At 35.8% G+C, this 23,949-nt stretch overlaps 1 protein-coding gene across 1 annotated transcript; it reads left to right on the top strand.

Moving 5' to 3' along the window:
- The first annotated feature begins 467 nt into the window (after window positions 1-467).
- LOC6565505 (TWiK family of potassium channels protein 7) lies at window positions 468-23,881 on the top strand. The gene is made up of 8 exons (XM_001990886.2): window positions 468-945; window positions 18,886-19,047; window positions 20,183-20,306; window positions 22,818-22,967; window positions 23,031-23,222; window positions 23,297-23,412; window positions 23,480-23,572; window positions 23,641-23,881. Exons 1-8 carry the CDS (start codon window positions 718-720, stop codon window positions 23,797-23,799), a joined length of 1,224 nt encoding a protein of 407 aa, XP_001990922.2. The 5' UTR covers window positions 468-717; the 3' UTR covers window positions 23,800-23,881.
- Window positions 23,882-23,949: the final 68 nt, after the last annotated feature.

Here is a 23,949-nt window from a genome sequence, read left to right as displayed (position 1 = left end):
AGCAATTTTAAGTTATTCTCAATTGGTATTTTAAATACCACTTTAATTATAATTTAAAAATCAGTAAGATTAAATAAGTGTCTAAATAACTTGTAGAATATCCATGATGCGCATGTGAAATTTCAGAAGAACATAATTAAAGTACCCAAAATAGATGGGAGTAAAAAACATTGAAGGAATAAAAAGAAACATGAAAATAATATATTTGTAATAAAATACAATTTTGATGTTAAATAGAGAACTTTTAACTGGATTTGGGAGTGTTAAAGATTTGTCATTGATTTGGGACTGAGAGCATCAGCTTATAACGTTCACTGTAAATTTGAAAAAGCTGTTGTACTCAAAATGGCACTGTTCTTGCCAAGAATTCTGTTAAATGGGTAAAGACGTCGCTGTTGCTGTTATTGCTGTTACCATTGCTCATACGCCACGTTGGCCGTCGTTGAGTGCGGTTGTTTTGATTTTCAGTTCATTTAGCTGTTCGCGGACTGCTTTCGGCCGCATTTGAGACGCGACGTTGTTGTTTTTTTTTTTTTTGGCGCTTATTTGAACTACACTTGCGAGCAAGTACAAATTAATTGTGATTTATTTGATAATCATTGAGATTCGTTGCAATGCACCGTGGCAGCTTAAGTGGGTGGAGCATGTCGCCCGCTAATTGAATTGTTGTCTACACTCCAATCCAGACGAAAGACAAGAAAGTGCAAATTGGTAAATATGCCCGCCAAGGCCCGGTCGCCAGCCGACTATGAAACGCATGATGAGGCCAACACTGAGCTGCTGGAGAAGCTGAAGCATTTGGATCGACGTGTTGATGCTGTGGAAAATGGTGGCGGTCTTTGGAGTCGAAACAAGGCCTGCTGGCAGTCACTCAAATGGAAGTCAGCTTTGAATCACATCGGACTGCTCGTCTCGCTCTCCGTCTATTGTGGCGTGGGCGGATTGGTAAGCAGTTAATTTACCCACTTAACATTGATCGATTGATCAGACGAAACGCTCAACAAATAATTTGCACATTTTTGAAAACAACAAAAAAAAAAACAAATATGTGCAAAATAATTTTAATTTATAATAACAAATGCCAGCACACAACAATGTATAAACTTATTATGAAACTCGGCGATCAGTATTTTGTTTTGTTTGCCTTTGCGCAGAGAACAAACAGCCCACCAAATTTATGACAGAGCAAATAGTAAAAATTGGCTCATAATTAAAACATAAAATTTTGATGTACATGATGATTTAAGTGTCGGCCGTAACTGCCACACCCACACGTCGTTGCTATCCCACTATCCAACGCCCACACATTAAATCATTTAATTGCTATAGATTTTACAAATGTTACATTTCATATATATCTCCAGCGCGCTGTACTGGGACTGGATGCACTATGAATTATTAACCGCAGCCACAACCCTAACCGCCGATGTCTGTGTGTGTTTTTGTTTGTATATTTATGCATTTAGACAAATTTAAATAGTTTTATCTAAACATTTACAATTTTTGCCAATGACGTCGTCGTTTATTGGTCTCCTCAATACAGTCAATATCCATCCATGACTGCATCGCCAGCAACGCTTGCATCCACGTGTAGTCACGCTCATTAGCACCGATAAGTATCAATTTCCTGACAACTTCTGGCCAAGTCAGTGAGTGAGTGACTTGGCTCTGTCACACTTAGCTGCAGTCATTGAATAATGATAATCTCATAAAAAAAAAGAGTGAGCCTTCTGACATCTTAACGGCCTTCTGTTGCTATATGTTATTGTCTTAAATAGAGCAAAGAGAGCAGCACCTCAGTAATCCATGTAACCATATCTGAGTGAATCCGACTTGCAAAAGGGACATACGAATTGTTAATATCCCAAAATAGTCAATCACATATATCGACATCCATAATAATTTTAAATCTGTATGAATGTATGTAAAAAATGTTGAAATAAGGAAGAAGAAAGGACGAACGTAATTCACTTCGGCAAAATATGATGCCAGTGTAAGATCAGCTAATAATAGTTGGCAAATAACCTTTGTAGCTTTTTCACAGCTTCGATATTTGAGACTCTTGCTTAATCCCTTACAAAATATACAACCCAAACAACTGTTAATTCGTTCGTTTTAATAACATTAAAAATAAGTTAAGTCTGCCACGCACTCAGGTCAAATGTTTCAATCTACCTAAACCTTCTATTCAGAATACCTATATAGTGTTTCACTCAAAAACTTCGTAATTAGCTCATACAATTATTTAAACAATAATATTTACATGTATATTTAAATTACATGCCCTAAAATCCGTAATTTATTTTGCGCTAATTTTAATTGCATATTTTCATCGATTACAATTTGAAATTATATCCGTGAAAGCACACAATTTTATAATACTCGCCTTTTTTTGTTTTGTTTATTTTTTTTGTAATTATTTATGGCATTCTGGACATTTTGAAATTAAAAAGAAAATCATGGTTTTCCCCAAAATTGGCGTCGATTTTCAATTAATTTCGTCAAAGGTCGAGTTCAGTTTTCAGCATCGACTTATTTACTGCCATACTCGAACATAATGATTTATCATTTGATTTTTAATGTGTTTGTAATTAACTTGCTGTCTATACAGAGTCTGATTGATGAGCACATTTTAAGTGAACCCTAGGATAAGAAAAGTAATCAGCTCAGAGCAATTGGCCAGGTCTGGGAAGTTGTTAACACCTTGTCGGTGCACGGGCTAACCAGTGTATTTGATCAATGAGCAATAGCCAATAAATTAATCAAAAAAATAAATAAATAAAAAAATCACATGTAGGCCAATCACGCCAAATGATCATCCAATAGTTGAAACCCTAAATTCAAATTTAAATTTCAATGCGAACTGATATTGTCAGCATTGGTTTTATGTTAAGCAGCTATTGATTTGGGCCATCGTCGTCCACATTTTGAAGTGCTCTATTAACTGAACTAGACTGAGACAAGTACCAAAAATAAAATGTGGCCTCATCATTGACTCCAGCAGCAGCTGCTGTTTTTGCTCGTTGCGTATGCGAAATCTTTTCCAAATCAATAAGGTAGAAGCCAATGCCAACCTTGAACGCCCTGCCTATGTGTAACACATAATGAATAACGCTTTCGCTTTAATATCGCCTAAAAGCGATTACTAACTACAACGATTGCAACTTATAACTGCGACAAAATTTGTTCGTGAATTCTCACTCACTCACAGCATCCCTTTTGACTATAAATATTTTTATATTTTATATAAAGAAAGGGAAATTCGGCTACTCTATCTTTGAGCAATTGTGCAAGCATCCACCTGCGATATTCATTGAGAATGTCAATTTATTATTTATTAAGCTAAAATCGAAGAAACTTAAAAAAATAAAAAATTAATTTGAAGGAAGCTAATAAATATTAAGAAATTATTATTTTAAGCTTAAGTCATAAATGTTTTTTAAAGAAAGGAAAGAAAACACTATTTAAATTAAAATGAATAACAAATGTTAGCTTGGGTTAGGTTAGGTTAGGTTAGGTTAGACGGTTGCCGGCCATGAGGTCGACGGGTAATCCAACGAGTTGGATTTATAAATTTCGCAATACTAGTCGGTCCTATATTCTCTAACTTTGATAGACTTAATAGATAGTGTCTTCCTAGTATAGCGAGTCTTCTGCCAGTGCAGGGCAGAAGCAGAAGAAGTGTTCCGGTGACGTCTTGAGAATAGACGCGCTGAACTCTTAATTGCTTTAGCTCTGTGCGATTTTGTACAATTAACATTTATCTGGTTTATGTTCCTCTTTTTTTTTTTGATTAGCTGTCGTCAACGTGCTGGAAGTTTATTTATTAATTAATCGTTCCCCAATGATTTGTTTCCGATATGTTGTGGGATTTCAAGGGAATTTTCCCTAATATCATAAGCGCACGTTGCATATGGCGTGAAATAGAAGATGAGGGGATGCGGGAGCTGCTTGAGACTTAAAGCCTATCATTATGTTGAGCGAAACTGCCTATAAATCATTTGAATTAGCATATATATGGTGTGCGCCCTTCGTTTAGCTGTTGGCGTTGCTTTTGTAAATTGTGCAGCTTTATCGATTCGTATCTGGTGGAAAAAACTCGTCAAATGGCCAAGTCACCTTTTGCAGCAAGCCCAAAACAATTAAGTTGTTGGGCAAAAGTAAATAAAGAAAAGAAAAGGCAATTAGATACACAGAAACGCAGACGACACATAGATATGTGTCTGTGTGTGTTGTTTGTTATCTGATGAACTGAGCCATTCAGGAGCAGACACACATGATTTTATATTAGGCCAATTTCTTGCCCATAAATGATACCAGGAACTAGGCACGGCCACGGTTCGGATGTTTACGTTTTGATTTTGATCAAAAGCCAGACAGAGAGAAAGTGATACACAAACACACACATACACACATATACATGGGCACGCACAGGAAATCACGCCAGGCGCGCATTAAGCGTGTGACAAGCGGTCATTTAATTGTGGCCGCTGTTGGTCTTTTTAGTTGTTTGCCTACTTTTTGGCGTGGCGCGTCTACAAATTGAAATACTACAAACACAGGAATAGCAACTTTAAATGACCGCATTAACCTAACCAAGTCGTACTACTGATCAAATACGCCTAATTTATAGCACATAACGTAGAGTTACCAAGCCAACATTAACTTATATAAGTTGAACTTAGGCTTACACAGTTGTTTTGGTAAAATTGTATAGCAAATATTGGAACCAACAATTGGTTGCACTTACATCAATAACTAAGCAAATAATAAAAATACCTTTTGGGACATTTGTATAGACGATGCAATTTTTAAGGAATATCTTTGGCCAAAAGTAAGAAAATTTAAAAACGAGCAAATAACAACTTTGCAGTCGTAGCCGGTTGCAGAATACTCTGACTTTTCAAGATTTATGCATATTTGTTTTGCGATTCAATTTTCAACTTTTGTATTTACGAGACTTAGATTTAGAATAACGCCATAATTTTAGAGCTAAGGGTAAGTCATCCTGCCATTCAGAGCAAATATTTCTAAAACGTAAGTTCATCTCTTTCCAACAACGAGGGTTAAATTTAACTAAACTAAAAAAAAACCTTTTAGTTTTTAGGGTTTTTCTACATTTTAGTGAGATTTTTTTGTTGAGTGCAGCTTTCATAATATGTAACTCTAGCTCACTTTTATTATTATAATTGGGGTACCTTCACTGCGACCTGTTAGACCTATAGTGCCCCCTTCTAAGCCTATAGCTCCAACATCAACTCCAGCTCCTGCACAAATGCTAGAATCTTTGATGGGTTTAGGGCTTCTATATCTTTGAAGCTCATAACATGCATCTCTAGGATGGTCTTTAGCTCTAGCTGTTTAGTAAATATATTTACGTATATATATATATATGTATATATATATACATATATATATAATGTAACTTTCATGTGTGTCGGCTATGGTTAGTTTTAAAATTGAGGATGATAAAAATTAGACTCACAGTTTTATTATCAAATTAAAACAATTTTATTTTTTAATATTAGCATTTAAAATTCTGATTAGTTGTGCGTTTAACAACTTTAACGAATATTTCGTGACAATCATCCAAGTGCTACAATGATCAATTTATTTAATTGTTTTCAACGCTCTTTTCAATTGACGTTTGACTTTGCTCTAGGCTGAAAAGGAGCCCTCTAATCGAAACTGACATTGACCACCATTTCATAGTCATGGCGATTAAAGAAAGACTTTTGTCCTTTTTCCAAATTCCAATCATGCCAAGGGAAGTAAAGTAGGGGCAAAGGAAAGCAAATAAATTCATTCAATGACTCAACAATGACGATCAACCTACCAAAGAGGTGAATGGGAAGCGCATCCATCATTAGTCGCCTTATCAACGCAAATAGTTTGCAAATTGTTTAAGTATATTAGTGAAGATTGCTGTGCGGGAGGCGGTATGGTGGCCTTTCGCAGATTATTATAGTGGCAAGAGGGAATGGTCGGGCATTGTGTCCATGAGATAAAGTTCTGCTCTCTGATTTTTATTTTGTTTGTGAGTCAATCTTTACGCATAAGGCATACAAATCGAGTGTCGAGCTGTCAGTTTGCACATTTTCAATTTATGTAAAACAAAAAACAAAGGCTAACCGAAATCATTTACTTTCGTACATACATATGTATATCTGTGTATATATTGTAAGTCATAAAATCACTTGGGCGCAATAACAACAACAACATGACATTGCCTTTTTCTGATGCTTGCCTTTTGTATGGGGTCGGTCAAGAGCCGTTGAGCGATTTATTTACGCATTTACCACGCAACAATAAACTTTATCAATTCATGCATATGCCAGTCACACACACACTCACGCCAACACCCACACACATACACATTTTAAGATGAATATTTGACAGACGCCTTCGAGTCGATGGCGCTGCCTACTTGCTTCTGGCCAGCAACTGGTGCGGTATGAATTAACAAATTATCCGATGACGGCCAGGTGACAAATTTTGGACAGATTTATGCAGAAGGCGCCAACAAAATTGAAAGACCAACAAAGCAAATTATCGCTTTTCCTCACCGACGAAATTCTTTATATTCTTTGCGTACCATTTCCTATTAATAGTAAATGAATTTATTAGCTCCAACTCTTCCCAACTCGCCCCTCCTGAGGCATTGTGCACGCCGACGTCTGTTCAGTTAATTCGGTTGCTATTTTTATGTGATGTCTACGAAATTATTCAGATCATTGACCTTTCAACTATGCATATTGCCAACAGCAACTTACACCACATTTAATGGCCACATCTTTTCTGAATAAAAGCCCAAACGAGTGCTGTCATTGGGATTTATTACCCTTTTGGGTCTAAGGTGAAGAATCCGTAACTTTGTTACATCATTTTATATACTGCATCCCCAACAAGAATGCGAAACGTTATGCATATTTTATATATTTAATGCATATTCATACATCGAGGTTTGCTTCAAAATGCAAAAAAGCCTTGGACACGTTTTAAATCCTTATTATTATTTATTATATTATTTTTAATGTCTTTAAATATTGTAGTTTTGGTTCCCAATTGTGTTTTCTTTTTTACGATTTACTTAAAAATTTTGTCAAAATTGTGGTCGTATACATTTTATTATTATTTTTTTAATAAATATATATTTTGCGTATACTCCGATATGAAAACAAAACACTTGACCTGAAGCCTACTGTTATTTCATATACTGTTGCATCGACATTCAACAGTAAACGTGAATTCTATGGCTTTTCTAAAGATTGGTTCACAATGCGAACCTAAGTGTAACACAAGATCACAACCAAACAGCCACCGACCATTTTCGTTGTGTTTACACTTTATGATATCATTTTAAAGTTGTTTTTTTTCAAATTAAAAAAAGAAAAAGAAAAATTCTTTGGCGCAGTATTACACGAACTAAAAACTTTAATTTTCAAGTAAAGTAACAAAGCTGCTAAAACGAGTACTAATGCTTAACATTCCGTTGCCACAATTTGGCACATTTGCAAATTGCATGACTTGTTTTTGCAATATGTTTATTTTCAGGTGTTTATGCAGAGGGTTTTTGTTTCTACCTTTTTGCCAGCTGTCATTATCCCCCTCCAGGGGAACATAATTTCAACGTCATATGCAAAAGCGTCAAACAGACGCACAGGCAGACAGACATATGGACAGACAGTCAGATAGACGATCAGACAGTTCAGTGCAACAATATAATTTGCTATGATTTACCATTATTTTTTTGTTTCTGTTTTTTTTTTTGGGCCAGCCGCACTTTTGGTGTTTTCCCGTAATGTTTCAGTTTACAATTTGCTGGCCAATGCGGCGAATGAGTAATTTTTTGACTATTCATGTGCCTTCTCACAGCACGCAGGCAGAGCACAAGCAAAAAAAAAAACAAACAAAACAAATAACGTACAATTATTTAACATATTTCACGTGTATGGAAGTTGTTGTAGTTGTTTTTATCTGTTGGCGAGCAAATAAATTTGAAGAATTCTGCAGATGTTTGCGTTTCATTTGATTTTCGCCTCAGTTGTTGTTCCTACTGCAGCAAAGAAGAAGAAAACGAAATTAAAAATAATTTGTAAACTATTTGCTATTGTTGTAGTTGCTAGTAATTTTAGCGCTGGCAAAATCCACTATCCATTCAAAATTAGCACTAATAATTTGCACAATTTATTATAAAATAATAAACTACGAAATGTGCTCGCAATTTGTTTGAATGCGTTATTTATTTATTTTGCATATCGTTTCTTGTTCATCCCAGATACACACACGCACAGAGGTGTTATTATATTTCAGGCGGTCCACTGTCTGCCACGTGTGTGGGCGTATGGGGGCGTGCCAGCTGAATAATACGATAAAAACAAAAAAAAAAACAAATAAAGTGGAAAATATTTGGAGCGAAATCAAAGATAAGTGCAAAAGTTTATAGGGAATTGGCGTGTCAAGGTTTTTGTTGTTTTGTGTGATTAGTGTGGTTGCTGGTGGCTTAGTTACTTTTCTACTTAGGCTAATTGTTACCACTTAGCAGCAGGAAGTGGCCCATGAGAAATCATTCGATATATAAGCATAATTGAAATTTAAAATAGTAATTTATGACATTAGTGACAATAAATATTTAGAATATGGAATATACATATTTATAAATATTTATTTAATAAAACAAAATAATAATAATAAAAATTAAAATACAATTAAAAGAGTGCAACTTGTACCAAGTCTGACTTTTGGCGAGAGTCAATTAACAAGTCGGAACAGGTCAGATTGGATCACATCATATCATATAACTTTCAGTTGAAAGATGAGTTCGTGTATGAAACACATTTTTATTAACTATTTTATTCGTACCACACTTAATTCATACTAATAGGTTAAGAGCAAAAAATTAAAATTAGACTATTATTACTACATGCATCCAGTAATTTTTGTTGAATTTATAATTTCACATTTTCTTCTTCTTTTGAATGTATACATGTAAATGGTGAAAGTGAAGATATTTTTTATATTCTTCAGAGACAATATGACATTCTTGACATTGGGCACGCGAATACTTTCTCCTACTTTAAGTCAACAGCTCTGCGATTGGTTAGCTAACTAACTGGCTAAGAGCTAACAATTATATTGTTGCAATTAAAAAGTTGTACGACGAATGCATCAAAATTCTTGGCAATACTCCTCTTGTAATTGCCAAAAAAAGAGACCAGAATAACAACGCTATCAACTTTAGGGGCCATCTTGGCGCCCCGAAAGTGCCGGTCGCATACATCAAAAACAATGTTTGCGTGCAGTATATGTATTGGCCAATGGCAGTGGTAGCTGCAAAAAGCAGAGGGTGAGGGCGATGAATTTAATCACATGCAAAACAATTCGCATGCTTTGGCTCGCCTTAGTTGCTTTGCAGTAGCCAATCTTTGGCTTTCAGCATTTTCGGTTCTCTGCGGCACGCAAACCACTTTGGCAATTTAATTTGGACTCTGTCGGCAACATTTAGTTAAGTTCCTTAAAATGCTATCGATGTTTAGTTGCGTGCAATATTTGCATGTCGATGCGGCGTTGATTGATGATACGCTCTATGTACGTGTATGTGTGTGTTAGTGTGAGTGAGTGTGCCCTTTGTGTTGTTAGTTAAATGCACATAATGCGCATACGTAATATGGAACCATGCCAAGAGTGAGTTTCAGAGTAGGTTTAACGCTCCGCTGAACTCAATTTTGATGACAAGCGTTTATTTTACATTATTGATATATAGCTTTCTTTGTATTACAAGCTTAAGCATTATACCATCACCATAAGAACAATATAGTTTAATTTAAATTAAATAAATGACTATCACAATTATTTTTATATTTTACATATTGAATATTAGATTTAAATTTCAGTGTATCATTTATGTATGTTCCTTAGGCTGTGCTTTTAGTTTAATTGTAAATCGTGTGTCACCTTTAACAGTTTTTAATCTATGAGGCTGATTCCAGATGCGTTTATGTATGAACAATTGTCTTTGAGTGTATAAGGTCTTGTGTCTTAAGTAGATAAAATTGTTTGCTCTTGATATAACAAATCTCTGTTTTTGTAGGTGTACAAGAAATTGTAAGCGAGAGTTAATGTTTTGAATTTCATCAAGTGAATAAATAATTAAATCCACTAATAGAGTCGCTTGAGGGAGCTATATCATCGTAGCAAACATTAATTGTTTGTCTACATCACCGTTTGCAAGATACATCTATCCATACAGAAGTGGTGTAATGATACACCTCTTTGTAATAAATAGTCGTATAGCCTTTGGCACAAAATATTAGGTTACGGATAATGATCTAATCTGTTCAATATAAATATATGTATAAAAATTTATCATGACACATGGCTTACTTTCTCAAACTAGGTATTAATAATAATTAAATTTAAATATCATCGTCTTTTCCACTATAAAAATTGGTAGCACCCCCAAAATATGTAAGTGCATTAATTTAAAATTTGAATTACTAATAGATATGTAATTAGTTTTGACAAATTTATATTTTGTATTCTTTACTGTGTTTCACTGAGTGTACATAATTATTAAACATATACATTTATAATGGTATGGTGTATTTGCCCAAATAATCAAGACGAAAACAAATATGTAGCAAAATATTCAAAATTTTGTTTTCTAAATTACCCGAAAATATAAAAACTACAACTTAACCGTAAAAAGAAACTTAAAAAAATTTAGCTGACTACCAAAATGGCTTTAAATGATTTTGTTCTCCAACCGCGACTAGAAATGGCAATCCCATTCGTCAGCAACACAATATTTATGAAAATACATATCTGGGGAAGCATCTTTTAAATGAGAGACAGATATATAGCTGCTGTGGGGAAGCATCTTTTAAATGAGAGACAGATAAGCAGCTATATATCTGTCTCTCATTTAAAAGATGCTTCCCCACATCACAAGATGCCATCAAGTGGTACAAGTACATAATTAAAATCAAATATATATGTTAGCTTTCAGAACCTGTTGTTGCAAGTAGTGTTTGAAATGAATACGTGTCGATCATTTACATCATTTGATGAATTTCTTTTGGCAATATACTAATTTAATATGGGCAGCTCATTAAATGCTGAGTGAAAACAACTGGCCTCATCGTTGTGGACATTGCTGCGACTCACATTTCGTGTTAGCCGTGTCATGTGGCACGCAACTTAACGGAAATCCTTCTTGGCAGCACCAATCTCATGGCCGAATGCCTGCCATGTTTGGCTTGCACGCGTCAAAATGTCAAAAAACGTAAAGCAGCTCAAAAATATAAATACATATTTGTATGTATATAACTAATAAATAAAGCAAATTAAAACACTTTTCACGAGCATACCCGATCGGTAGGTACTTATATAGTACAGTGGATTTTGTATAGCATAGTGGATAGTCCCTGCATCTATAAGAATTCAAAACTTTAATTTTCTTTATATATTTATTATGTTTATTTAGCATGAAATATTGAACCAATTTTTTGTATACAGTAAAAGACACATTTTAAGTACTTTTGCTTAAAGTCAATAGAAGAAAACTTTCTGTTTGTATTTTAATGTTATTATGCGCAGCTGCACATAAAAACAACAGTAAAGCCTTTTTATCGAGGGCATAGTGTACAAAACAGTTGTTGTTTAAGAGAAATCTTATTGGCTGACTTTATGTGATTGACCTGATTAGCTGTATGGTGACTTGTTGTTGTTGTTCTGTTATTACTTGATGTGGCATGCAAATCGCAGCGGATTATTGTTGATTTTTACTTAACGTCTTCGTGTCACGGTAAACTGCCTTGTCACGTGCACAGGACACGCAACTTCGAGCGACTTAACATGAAAATGTGAACTCTAAATGTGCAAGCATTAAGTCTGCGGCAGGAGTTCACTTCGTGGTATTTGGTCGATGTTTCAACATTTTGAGTTCCATATTGAACACGAATTTTAATTGAACTACTTTCGCATATATCGTGCATATGTGTTGAACAACAAGAATAACTACAAGATGCATGATGACATGATTCTCTTGATACGGACAGATAGGCATCAGTCCAATGGGATATCACCGTATACGAAATGCGAGACTGCGTAATACCCTCTACTTAAAGCGAAACGTATTTGAAACAACTTTCTTTCTCAGCTCTGAAGAAAATTAAAGAGGATTTCCTGTTCAATTAAAAAAAAATAACTCAAATTGTTAAAAAAAATATACTAAAAAAAAAACAAATACCATTTCTGATGCGTTTGTGCAGATCTTGGGGTAATTAATTTGTTGTTGGCCAGTTGCTGTCTGTTGTTTGTGTATTTAGGTCAAGCGACATTAGCATAAAATATACTTACAATGGAGCTCTAGAATAAGCATAGAATGTGATATTCTCTGTTGCTCTGAATAAAAAATAATAAAAAAAAACATCCACTAAAATCTTTTAATAAGCAATGGCACAGGTGGGGCGCACACTATTATCATTCATTTAATTTGATTTCTGTGTACGGAAAATTGTGATTTTCATCTATGCGGCATCTTTTTATGCTCTTAGCCATAATTCGTGGCCCATAACAATTATGCATAGCTGTGCCAAGTGCCAAGTGCTAAGTGCTAAGTGCCAAGTGCAAAGTACCAAATGAGTTAAAATCGGGCGGTTCTCTGCGGCGGCTGCTGAACGTGCTCATAAAACGGCAATTTTCCAGATCATTTTTTTATTTAATAGCTTATGTCTTGGGTTAGCTGTCGACAACCGATAGAAGCCGGAATAACGCTTCATATTGTATCAACAATATACTATTTGTCACGATTAACATATTCTCCACTGGAATAAGTAATCAAATATTCTTCAAAATTTCATTAAAGCCATTTCCTTGCATATAGAATCGAAGTCACATACAGAGAGAAAAATCAATCCAAAATACAGGATATACTCTTAAATCTTGAAAATAATTGGAGTTCTTCAATTTTTGTATAAGCTCACATTCACTCTCTTTTTCACAGCTTTCATTGCTGAACATTTGTCAATCGTTTAAGCGCGAACTTTATGTGAACAATATTAAAGAATTTCAAGATGCATAAATTTTTTTTTCGGTTATGCCAACAAACCTGTACACATGCTTCCTCAATTTATCACTATTGGTAAGTATTGTAAGCTCGGGCTTAAATTCTAGTTTCTAAAGTGTCTTACGTCTAATTCTCCCAGTGTAAGCCACTCGAAAAGCACCACTCTAATTTAATGGGCTTGCAGTGATTTATGTATGCATAACAACATAACAAAAACAACAACATCAACGTAATAATAAATTTATTTCTCATTTAATTTCAAATCATAAGCTCATGAAATCGTAAATTCAACAACAGAAAATGTACAAAAATAAACAAAGTTCAAGTACATGAAAATTTGTAGCCATATAATAAAAACTCCCCGCAGTTTTCAAAGCACACGACCAGGAAAGACAGGCAAGGCAAAAAGAGAGGAATCGATATGGAAAATCAAAATGTGTACAAACAGAGGAAGGCAGAGCAAAGTAACAAATTGGCAATTTTCACTCACTGTTATTAAACTACTCTTTTAATGTGCTTTTACATACACAAAAATAACAACAACACGACTTGAAGAAACCCTGAACAAGCGTCTAAGATACATCAAACGTTCAACACATATTTGACACACTTTCGCATTTACTTCGGGCTTCCGTTTTGGCAGGTTACTCCGGAATAATTGTTTAGCTCAAGGCCTAGCGTAAGGCACTGACTGAAACTATGTATCTTGATTTTGGGACAGCGAAGGTTGCGATTTGTCATGTTTTTGGCCAAGGTCTGTTGATATATGTACGCATTTGCGAATTGCGGTTTTTTGCTACTACTGTTGGAGGCAGGCAACACCCAGAATTAATTTGTAATAAAATAATATCAATTTATATATGCTGGCTGCCATGAAGAAGGGCACACTACTTATAATAGAAGAGAAAAAACTAACTAAGTAGTAAGAAAATTGTATACAATTTCTAGAGCAATTTATTTATTCTCAATGCGACTTAATGTAAGGTTTTACTTGAACATTTTCTGTATTGCACGTAACGGTTTCCAAGAATTGCAACAATTTCCAAAAAAAAATTAGGTTAAACTAATAAGTAAATTATTTGTTTGGATTATATGATTAATAAAAAAACTTGGAAAATATGTTTTATAAATACAATCATATAAAATATAAATTTACAATATGTCTATAAAATTTTCTTAAAAGCATTTGAATAAATATTTGATAATTTGTAAAAATAGTTTTTTTTTATCAATATTAAAGTATTTGTAAGATTGGGATGTTATTGCTGTTTTCTAGCAACATCTAATCTTATAATTTGATCAAGTATAACATTTGGCATCTCTTTGTTCATGTTCACAATTTTAGTGTTGCATTAAATGGTTTGAACTGCCTTTAAGCATACTCTTATATATGCAGATATGTATATTACATACACTCACAAACTCTAACAATTTGCGTGGTTGGCTTCTTTTGGCCGCTTTTAGCCCTAAACCGGAGACAAGAACGGAAATGAAATATCACCCGCTAAATGGGCGCCCTCATCATTATTAAAATAGTACCAAAATAACCAGGATTTTTGGTTTGTTTGTTGTGAATGAAGATAAATTGCGGTGGATATAATTGTTGCTGATGTTGGTGTTGATGTTTCTGTTGCTATCGCTTTTGATTAAAAACTACGAAGTGAACAAATCCTACTGGTGTTTGCATTCTAATGAAAATTAATATCAGCGGAATATGAAGCGTGTTTTTTAGTTTACCACACATCCAGTTAAGCAGTCTGCCGCTAGGCCCCCAGCTACTGCCCAGTAAGCTGTGTTACGGTAAGCTAAATAGCAACTTATGTCCGCGTTGTGGGGGAACAATTGTTGCACGTGGCGCTGCGTGCGACACGTGATTTATGGCGTGCAAATGCACTGGCATTTGTTTTGACAAGTACTTTAAGCGTGTCATAAAGAACATTCAGCTGCCAACTTGCGTGGAGCTAAGTGTCAGAATCAGAGCCACAAAAATTCGCAGGCTAAGCACAAATGGGTAGCTTTAAAGTAATCTCCAAAGATATGGTGTGCTTAAGGGCAGTTGCGGAAGCATTCCATGGAATTATAGCTGGCTCTGCAAAATCAAAATTCCTTCATGTCTGTCTGGGATATTATGATGAGTACACCTACCCGTAATCAGACATATGATTTAATAATATATATATGGACCATCTCTGTTGGAATATAGACAAAACTTTCCGCATCGCATATCGTATCTAACTCAAAGTCTGTCTGAAAAAAATTATAATTTATGTGCAAACACAATAATATGACACGGACGGACAATAACAGACAGCACTAGAGTCGACTAGAAATTGTTATAAGCATTGCGTATACACCACAGTATGCGGGGCAATTGAACGGCCCTATTGTCGGGCACAAGCTCTAAATGTGATTTAACGCCTGTCTGCTGCGTGCTGTCGTCCTTGCTACCAAACTTATAGATCTGTGCGAAGAACTTTTCAACTCGGACAAGTTGTCGCCGTCATTTGGTTGAGTGAACCAAATGAAAGCTAATTCCGCAAAATATATACAGAGATCATAAACAAGTGCAAGGACGAAAGCTAATTGCTATGTATGGCAACATAACTTTATGCTCTTATTAAATATTGTCACTGAGCAAGTAACTGGCATAGCGGTTAGTTGTTATAGAATATAAATAGTAACAAGAGAGAATGTTGCAGGGCGTAACCGACTGCGAAATACTTTGATACCATAAGTAATACCAGCTGATAACAGATAGCATAGAACAGGGTGGGTTTAGCCAAGAAGCACCGTTCAAATTTGCCTTTCAAATTGCGGTAGATATGGGCTTTTCGAAATTTTGGGGTCGGTAGTGGGCATGGCTGAAAAAATGTATGAGAAGGTTCCTAGTAATCTTCCTTAAAAGTTCGCTCTTAAATTTGCGGGACATATAAGCTTTTGGAAGTATTGGAGGCACTCTCGCCTGCGGCGTGTCCAACATTTTTTCCGGATTTTTGAAGAATGTTACTGGCAATATATCTTTCAAATTTGATGAGTCTAGCTTTCAAATTGTGTGAGATATACGGATTTATCAATTTACACGAAGTGGTGTATCGGTTTGGGGAGGCGGTGTGGGCTTGGCCATCTAATTTTTTATCCTCCAAGGGGAGATACCAGTAACATATTTAAAAAATGTTCGTAACTCTAGCTTACAAATTGTGGAAGATATGTGTATTTCAGCTTACTAGGGCCAAAGTTCCCAGCAACCAACCAAATTTGGTGACTCTAGCATTAAAATTTTTGAGAGATATGTGGTTTTATCGATTTACAATAATCGATTTTATCGATTTCTTAGCTCTCTAGAGGACATAGCACTCCAATTTTTACACTTTGTCCGATACAGGCATAAGTTCCGGCATTAGTTTCAAGTTTCAAGTCTCTATCTTTAAGAGTGTCGAAGACAGTTGCGTTCATACAGACGGCCAAAGTATCAAAGTATGCAAATTATTCAAATAAAAATGATGGTGGCACAATCTCCTTTTCCCGTTAATATTTAGTAGCACAATTACTATTACTTTAATTAATTTTCTTATTGTCATTGTTATTATTATTATTATTAATATTAATATTATTATTATTATTATTATTATTATTATTATTATTATTATTATTATTATTATTATTATTATTATTATTATTATTATTAGTATTATTATTATTATTATTATAATAATTATTATTATTATTATTATTATTATTATTATTATAATTATTATTATTATTATTATTATTATTATTATTATTATTATTATTATTATTATTATTATAATTATTATATTCAGATAAAGATAGCATAGCAAGTTTATTTTTTACTCGAAATCCATTTGAGTTATATGAACATAACCATATTTCGATAATCATGCTGTATTTCGATATTAAATAGCTAAAATAACTATTAAATATATTAAACTTTAAGAGATTTTCGATATGTAGACTTTAAACAAATATAATAAATTCAGAAAATGTGCCGAACCAAACATTTGTAATCCAGTGTTAAAAATCAGCTGTATTTTGGTGTGGGGAAAAACGAGGGCTTTTCAACGAATTATTGAGCAGTAAGTAAGCAAATTTATGTATGTGTGCACATACAAATGTTCATATGTAAGAGTGTATGTATTTTCTAGTTCAATGACTATGTATATATAAAGAAGTGTAACTGGAGATAAACATGAATCGGTTATCCCCTTATGCTTATTATTATTTTTTATTTAAACTGGAAAAAGTCTTTTGTATTATTTTATAGAAATAAATAAATAAATATGTCTACAGATTCATTCTGTATAAAATTATTACCACACAGGCAAATACATATATACAATTTTACTTTGTTTTATAAATTTTTTGTAATTGCATTAAAAGCAATTGTCGGAAGTTACACAGTTCACAAAATAAAAGAAATACAAATTTATTCAGCACATTTTTTCTAAATATTTTCGTTTTTTCAAAGAGAAATAAAATGTTTGTCCAGTGTCCCTATCTACGAAAAATGCACTCACATCTGCTGTTCGATTGCCTTGTACGACAGGGGCAACTTGTCTCTGTGAGGGGGGTAAAACACTTAATGTAAGTCGTTGGGCGCGAGTAAGAGAAATGGCTGGCTGACACATTTCAATTGAATTTCGAATGCGCATTCACAAGCAGTAGATGTATGCTAGACAAATCGTATTGAGGTATATATATATATATATATATATATATATATATATATATACATATATATGTATATATTTGAATGTATATGCATACATTAATATTTATACATGATTGTTGTTCTTTAAGCTTTAAAGTAAAACACAAATCAATTTGTGCAACTATTTTTATAACAAGAACTAAGCAAAAGCGCGTACTACATGTTAAGCAAATTTATTACGATGATGTGTGAAAATCTTAAACGCTTGTGGTTTGTTTTCTTTTCTTAATTTGTTTTTTGTGAAGACCCTCGAAACTTAAACATCAAAAATCAAATTTTAAAAAGCAAAACAATTGGCGAAAATTACTAATTGCTTATTGTTCAATTTAACGGCATTTTTTAAGTTATTTTGAATATTTGGAAAAGTCATAGTAAAGGTGAAGGTGGTAAGTCAAAGTCATCCAATATCAATTCAGAGCATAAGGTATTTATATAGAGCTTAATGGCATCTTATTGGAATGCATTTGGACTCTACTGGGCTCGTACTAAACATTGCATTCCTTCTACTTAAATTTTAATAAACCTACTGCGCATGTCACTTACTTGACTTAATGGCCACTGTCAACGCAAACAAAAAATATACAACTATTCACATACCCTACAGTGTTTTACAAAGACCAAATGATATAATAAAAAAATGATTATAAGCAAAACAGTTTTCGTTCGCTTTCAGATACTGTTAGATAATAGATACAGATCAAGTTTACATATACAAGTTGCATGGTTGCGTATAATCGTATCATCTGGTACATACAAATGCCCATCATATGCATTTTAAAGGTTACAGGACGAGAAGGTAAAGAAGACGAGAGCAACCAGACAGACACTCTCAATGATTAGAATAATATGAATTTGTGGCCTGCTCATCAATCAATGTCAATAGATTACACACAAAAAGACAGACATTGTTGACCATAGTTATAGTGATGCCACTAATGTGACTTCCCATACCCCGCCCAGGCATTAAAAACGGAAATCATCCTATTCAGCTAGCCAGCAGCAGCTGTTGCGTTCTGTGGGCTATTTAAGTAAATGCTAATGCAACCTTGCCTTGTTATTTTATCTTTTTCATATTTTTGACACACAGATCTTTCGACACTTGGAGCGTCCAGCAGAGGTGGAGCGTCTTACGCAGCTAAAAGATGTGGTGAAGACACAACGACAACGCTTTATGAGCAGCATACTGAACAATACCGAGGTGAACAATCTCAATGACCTGCTCTCTTTTGAGTTGGCCAAATATGAAGCGGTAGGTTGGACATTGATTTTTCCAAGAAGAGATTCAATTTGATACCGAAGTTATAATAGTATATTGGTTTTGTGCAATGTCCGTCATACTGTCTGTCCGTCTGTCTACCTGTATGAACGCAACTGTCTTCGACACTCTTGAAACTTATACCGGAACTTATGCCCGCGTCAGACAAAGTGTACAAATTGGAGTGCTATGCCCCCTAGGAAGCTAGAAAATCGATAAAATCGATTATTTTAAATCGATAAAGCCTTCAAGGATCGGCATATGCCCACGCCCACCTCTGTCGCCGCCAGGAGCCCCGCCCCTACAAATTTCAAATGGCTATATCTTCCGCAGTTTTTGAGCTAGAGCTGTCAAAACTTGGTATTTATACTGGTAGCCGCTTTTAACAACCGATAACAAATTTGTATGTCCATGCACTCGCATATATCTAACAATTATAAAGATAGAGTGACCAAACTTGGGAGGTACTTTGCTGGTAGCCTCCTTCAAAGACCGGCATTTACATTTCTAGACCACGCACACACCCGCCGCCCCCAGGAATTTCGGCCCTAGTAAGCTGAAATGCACATATCTTCCACAATTTGTAAGCTAGAGTTACGAACATTTTTTAAATATTTTACTGGTATCTCCCCTTGGAGGATAAAAAATTAGATGGCCAAGCCCACACCGCCTCCCCAAACGGATACACCACTTCGTGTAAATTGATAAATCCGTATATCTCACACAATTTGAAAGCTAGACTCATCAAATTTGAAAGATATATTGCCAGTAACATTCTTCAAAAATCCGGAAAAAATGTTGGACACGCCGCAGGCGAGAGTGCCTCCAATATTCCCAAAAGCCCACTACCGCCCCCCCCCCGCCCCCCTTAAATTTCCAAAAGCCCATATCTACCGCAATTTGAAAGGCAATCTTGAACGGTGCTTCTTGGCTACTCCCACCATGTTCCATGCTACGTGTTATCAGCTGGTATTACTTATGGTATCAAAGTATTTCGCAGTCAGTAACGCATTTTAGTTACCAGCTTTCTCTAGCCGCTTTAGTCGAACCAGAGCTCTTCATCACAATCAGTTTCCATTTTCGTTAATTTCAAATAATTTAAGCCCTTTGTCATTTTATATTTACATAGGCCGTACAACTGGCGGCCGAGGGCGGGCTACTCATCGTAGCAGATAAAGACTTTCCAGAGCCCTACGAGCGCTGGAGCATACTGCAAGCTGTGTTCTTCTCATCAACTGTGTTAACCACTATAGGTAAGTGCTCCATTTGTCAACAAAAAAGAATACTCTAGTCGCGCGAGATCGACAAGGAGATACCCTGAACCCGAGTCCTAACCACTCATAAGTCGTTCCTCTAAATTACTTTAACCAACTTATTGTATGTTAATATATGTATGTGCACACATGTGTACATGCCTTGGTAAATATGAATAAACCACCCTCTTTCTTTACCGATCTCGATATATATATTTTATATTTTATATATATTATGTTGCTTTTATTCTTTTTCTTAATCGATTGACCTTGCGGTAAGGGATGAAGTTGCAGCATTGAAAGCTATAATGGGGACTAAGATAACATCGAAGGTAGTCCATGAAGTTCGTTCAAAGCTAGACCTATTCGGGACTCATAACAGGCTCACCCTACGATGGGTCCCGGGCCACAGGGACATAGCGGGAAACGAGGCGGCTGACAAGCAAGCAAGAATGGGGGCAGGAAGGCCCTAACAGGACCAGAACCGTATTGTGGCATAGGGAGACACACTATACGACTGGAACTTAGAAACGAGGAGAGGCAAAGACGGCATCAGAGCTGGTCGGAGGCAGTGGGACTCTGACAAGCCAGATGTCGCCTAGGTGGTTATAATCTTGTACGATTTAAACAAATTATAACCATGGGAAAGAACAGCCTTAGGATACTCACCGGTCTATTGACAGGACATTGTAGACTAAGAAGTCACCTGGCGACCTGGGCAGGGTTTGTGAAAGAGAGGATGAATCCTCGATACACATCCTGGCAGAGTGTGTCGCCTTAGCTAGAAGAAGAAGCAGCCTTCTAGGGGCGCATGTTTTGAAGTGCAAAGACATAGAAGACCTCAACCCATCAAAGATCCTCGTATTCGTGCGGGAGTTGGGGCTGATGGAAGAGCTATAATCTCAGAAGGGGGCACAATAGATCTAATAGTTACCCCCCCCCCCCCCCCTCAGTAATAATAATAAGGGATGAAGTTATCAATTAAATTATTTATTTTATATGAGTATTAATATTGCAAGGTATAAGCCGCTCTTAAAGCTTTTGAGTACAACGCGTTCTTGCTTAAAAGCGGAGAGACATACATAAGTCGACTCAGCTGATTATGCTGATCAAGAATATATATATTATTTTGTCCGATATTCCTTCTGTTTGTTCAATACAATTCCATTATACGCTTTTTACACATTTTTCAATGGGCTCCGAATATAACGACCGAATAAATTTGTAAATGTAGTATGTTTATTTTAGAACAAATTAAATTTGTTTACTTCTCGTTATACTTTGATACCGAAGGTATGTATGTATGAACGAATCTTTTTTCGACACCCTTAGATATAGAGACTTGTAACTTGGAACATGTCCTGGTCTGTGCCCGCGTCAAAGTGAAAAAATTAGAGTGCTATGTCTTCTAGGGTGCTAGTAAATCGATAATATCGATCAGTGTAAATCAATAAAGCCACAAATCTCCTACAATTTTAAGGCTACAATCACCAAATTTGGTTGGTAGGTTGCAGGCGCTGTCCTTGAGAGATCGGCATTTGCCCGCGACCACCTTCGCCACTACCAGGCCCCTCGCCCCCCAAAACTTTAAATGGTTACATCTTCTGCAGTTTTTGAGTTAGATCTATCACATTTCGTAGGTATATATTACTTTAAGAACCGATAGCAGATTTTAACGGCCACGCGCACTCATATCTCTCACAAATATAAACATAGAGTGACCAAACTTAGAAGGTAACTTGCTGGTAGCCTTCTTCAAAGACCGCCGTCCCCAGGAACTTCGGCCCTAGTGATCTGAAGTGCACATATCTTCCTGAATTTATAAGTTAGAGTCACCAAATTTTAAAAATATGTTACTGGTATCTCCCCAGGATCGATACAAATTTGAATGCCCAAACCGATACACCACTTAATGTAAATTGAGAAATCCATATCTCACACAATTTGAAAGCTAAACTCGCCAAATTTGAAAGGTATATTGCCAGCAATACCCTTGAAAATTCCGGAAAAAATTTTGGTCTCGCCCACTCCCGCCTCCAAAATTCCTAAAAGCCCATATCTCCCGCAATTTAAGAGCTACAGTTATCAAACTTGTTAGGAACGTTACTTGGAGATTCTTCCACAAATTTGTTTTAGCCATACTTACTCCCGCCCTCAAAATTCACAAAAGCTTATATCTACCGCAACTTGAAAATCAAACTTGGACGGTATTTCTTGGCGGCACACACCCTGTTCTTTGCTACCTGTTATTAGCTGGTATTACTTATGGTATCAAAGTATTTCGCAGTCGGTTACGCCCGACTTTAACGTTCTTTCTTGTTTTCATACTGCGTTTTAAGAAAATGTTCGTGATTTGAGATTGTCGATCGTAAGGCGAGACTACTATTCATAAGTTAAAATTGTCCATTCAAGTTTGAACATTTTTTTGTAACTTCTTTATCAATTTACATGTTTTCTTCCATGTTTGATATAAGTGCTTATGCATATTAAGTGGAATCTCACTTTTTATAGGATATGGCAATATAGTGCCAGTAACAATCAGTGGTCGCGTCTTTTGCATTTGTTTTGCACTCGTTGGCATACCCTTCACACTGACGGTCATCGCCGACTGGGGCCGACTCTTTGCCAGCGCAGTGTCCGTCTTTGGCACACACATGCCCAGTAAGTAGGAAGCCTTGTTTACATGTTGTTAACGGTTTCATGTGCTATGCTTATTGCTTGCAGGCAAGCCGAAGTTTACAAACTTCATTGGCAAAACCTGGTTCTATGCGATTCTGGCCGTTGGATTTTTGGGCGTTTATCTGGCAGCTGGTGCCGGGCTGCTGCTGCTCTGGGAGGATGACTGGACATTCTTTGATGGCTTCTACTTCTGTTTTATAACCATGACAACGATTGGCTTTGGTGATCTGGTGCCCAGTGCGTGCGAGAGGGGATCAGCACGACTGCAACCCATTAATTGTCTGCTTTGCTCTGTTCTACTCTACCCACAGAGAAACCCAACTATATGCTGCTCTGTACTCTGTATATACTCATTGGCCTGGCGCTAACGTCGACCATTATTGAGCTGGTACGTCGCCAGTACGCGACCAGCTGGGCCAAACTGCAGGTATGTGCTAACCCAATGACATCCATTCGCGCTTAAAAAAAAAAAACAATTGTATTTTGTATTACAGGAGCTCTCCGGTCCAATGGCGGAGACATTACGGCGCCTGGGCGAGACGGCGGGTACCGGCCTAGACTATACGACATTGCAGAAAGTGTTAACCGTAAGTTAAAGGAAGCCAACTGAAAACAAACGAACTAACGAGTTGAATTATAAATGTCGCATGCGCAGGTGTCAATGCCCAAGTGGAGCAGTAACAAGAAGAACGAGCACAATTCAGATATTGCCGCACTAGAAGCCATTACGAATGCCATACTCAAGGAGGTGAAGGAGGCACAAAATAGCAAGCCCAAGGTTCTACAAATTGTCATTTACGAATCATCCGTCTAAAAAAAGTGCTTCCCACGCATCCAAAAAACTCACATAATACATTTAGACCTAGACGCAAGAAACAAATATCATATAGTTAAAACTTATACTTAGTTAGTTATACATATGTAGATATGTATCTACATATGTGCATACTGTATAGTAGTTATG

Source organism: Drosophila grimshawi, unplaced genomic scaffold, assembly GCF_018153295.1.
Source record: "Drosophila grimshawi isolate 15287-2541.00 unplaced genomic scaffold, ASM1815329v1 contig_1006, whole genome shotgun sequence".
NCBI classification, from domain to species: domain Eukaryota; kingdom Metazoa; phylum Arthropoda; class Insecta; order Diptera; family Drosophilidae; genus Drosophila; species Drosophila grimshawi.
The sequence above is the reverse complement of the archived record's forward strand: the minus strand, read 5'-3'. Positions and strand labels throughout refer to the sequence as shown.

What these genes read in the sequence shown, in the direction of transcription:
- LOC6565505 (XM_001990886.2), top strand. Translation starts at nt 718, where the DNA reads ATGCCCGCCAAGGCCCGGTCGCCAGCCGACTATGAAACGCATGATGAG. An exon ending in ATTGTGGCGTGGGCGGATTG is followed by an intron (nt 946 to 18,885) that starts GTAAGCAGTTAA and finishes TTTGACACACAG; the next exon opens with ATCTTTCGACACTTGGAGCG. An exon ending in CTTTGGTGATCTGGTGCCCA is followed by an intron (nt 23,223 to 23,296) that starts GTGCGTGCGAGA and finishes CTCTACCCACAG; the next exon opens with AGAAACCCAACTATATGCTG.